Source organism: Microtus ochrogaster, linkage group LG2, assembly GCF_000317375.1.
Source record: "Microtus ochrogaster isolate Prairie Vole_2 linkage group LG2, MicOch1.0, whole genome shotgun sequence".
NCBI classification, from domain to species: Eukaryota; Metazoa; Chordata; class Mammalia; order Rodentia; family Cricetidae; genus Microtus; species Microtus ochrogaster.
Window position 1 is genome coordinate 35,594,523 of NC_022028.1, and position 2,175 is coordinate 35,596,697.

Below are 2,175 nucleotides of genomic sequence, written 5' to 3' on the forward strand. Positions count from 1 at the left end.
GACTCGGCATACACTGCCCTAGTCACTCAGTGTCGTGACTGAGTGTTGTGACTCGGCATACACTGCCCTAGTCACTGCAGTGTCGTGACTCGGCACACACTGCCCAAGTCACTCAGTGTTGTGACTTGGCATACACTGCCTTAGTCACTCAGTGTTGTGATTCAGCATACCCTGCCCTAGTTACTGCAGTGCTGTGACTCGGCATACCCTGCCCTAGTCACTGCAGTGTTGTGATTTGGATCAGGTGTCTGTTCTTTTGAACTGAATTTTCTTGAGGATTTTATAGCAATGCTTATCTCTGAAGATGCGTGGCTACGTCCAACCCTCACCCCCTTCTTCTTAAGCTCAAGGACTTTTCTTAGATTTTACAGAAAAATTCCCCGGGAGGCAGGCTGTAAACGTTAGCAGCTGCCTAGAAGGAGGGAGAGAGAAAGCCATGTTGTTTGAGCTAGGCCAGCGTCGGGGTCAGCCATCCTGGAACTCACTCTGTAGCCCAGGCTGGCCTCGAACTCACAGAGATCTGCCTGCCTCTGTGTCCTGAGTGGTGGGACTAAAGGCACATCTGGCTATTTATGATGTGGGTTCCAAGAATTGAACTCAGGCCAATAGTTTGTAGGTAAACACATTTACTAGCTGAACCATCTTGCTCGCCCTGAATAACTCATGTCTTTTACATGCATGAGTTTATGATCCATGCTTTTTTTTAATATTTGGGCCGGTTATTAAGTAGTTGTAGAGTACACTAAAAATATTAAATCTTTGAAAATATCTTGGATTTTTTTCATAGTGATTTTTTTTTCCCCCAGAATGGAAAATTTGAGTTTCAAAAGACTTATACAAGAGTTCAGATAATTCTGAATAGAAGAAAATTAAAGACACTTAATTCTCTCCAACAGAATAAAATTTGTGGGGTGCGGTGAGCACAGTATCACTTCTAGCTCCAAGCCAAGCTAGGCCACTGTGAGCCCCAGACTGGACTGCCCACACAGCAAGACTCTGTCTCAGGGGAGAGGCCCTGAGGAGTAGATGAGGGGGAAGGAGAGAGTTGCCAGTGAGCTAGCTTGGAGCTCACAACCCACTCTCCTTGTCTCAGGGGATTCAGTGCCCTCTTCTGACCTCCAGGGGCACCAGATACGAAAGTGGTGCACAGACATACATGCAGACAAAACACCCATACTCACAGGAAAATGAATCAATTAAAACAACAAAAGCCTTTGCTAATGCATTGACATTTATCTGACTGAGTTCATGCTGGCTTCATCGTGTGTAATCAGCGTATTACCTAGTGTTGTGGTATGGGATGTGCATATCACCTGTCTTACAGGTCTCTGATCCGGCCACCCGCCAAATGCTGATTGGTACAATTCTTCACGAAGTCTTTCAAAAAGCCATAAGTGAGAGCTTTGCCCCAGAAAAGCTGCAGGAGCTCGCTTTTCAAACTGTCCAAGAAATAAGGCATTTGAAGGAGATGTAAGTAACCGAAAACTGCAGATGCAATCTCGTCCTGTAACTAACTTCTTGCCTAGAGTTCAGGTTTCTGGAAAGAGACCCATCGGTATGAGCTGAAGTTCAGCCGTCCTGTTCACGGTATCCTGTGGTGTCTGGGCCACAGGGACTCCTGGGTAACACTACTGAAATACCCTATGTATGTGTTTAAGGATGGAGCCTGTGCTACACAGATTCCTCAGCCATGCTCTGAAACCGACGTAATGAGCACTGGGGTGGGTTTGGAAGCAGGTAGAGGATGTTCACATCCAGCTTTGCCAGTTTAATGATTTGAATAAGTCTCTGTCCTGGAACTCCATCTGTAGACCAGGTTGGTCATTTATATTTTTATTTATGTTTTCTTACCCCCCCCCTTTTTTTTTTTTTGCAGGTATCGCTTAAATCTGAGTCAAGACGAAATAGAATGTGAAGTTGTGGAGTATCTCCCCTCCTTTTCTAAGTGGGCCGAGGACTTCCTGCATAAGGGCCCTCCCGCCGAGTTTCCTCAGATGCAGCTCTCTCTGTAAGAAGTAAATTTTCTTATTTGGTATTCAGATTTTTTTAGATAGTATTCCTTTATGCTTGTTTACTCAAATTTTTGTTTATTTGTTTGTTTTAGTTTCTTGAGACAGGGTTTCTCTGTATAACAGTCCTGGCTGTTCTGGACCTGCTTTTTTTATTTATTTATTT

At 44.5% G+C, this 2,175-nt stretch overlaps 1 protein-coding gene across 1 annotated transcript in view; it reads left to right on the forward strand.

The window, feature by feature from the left end:
- Dna2 (DNA replication helicase/nuclease 2) overlaps positions 1-2,175 on the forward strand; it is a 31,181-nt gene that overhangs the window by 5,311 nt on the left and 23,695 nt on the right. Inside the window, exons 4-5 of the mRNA XM_005360118.3 lie at positions 1,325-1,470; positions 1,877-2,008. Of these exons, the coding sequence (XP_005360175.1) occupies positions 1,325-1,470; positions 1,877-2,008 (278 nt within the window). The remainder of the gene's footprint in view (positions 1-1,324; positions 1,471-1,876; positions 2,009-2,175) is intronic.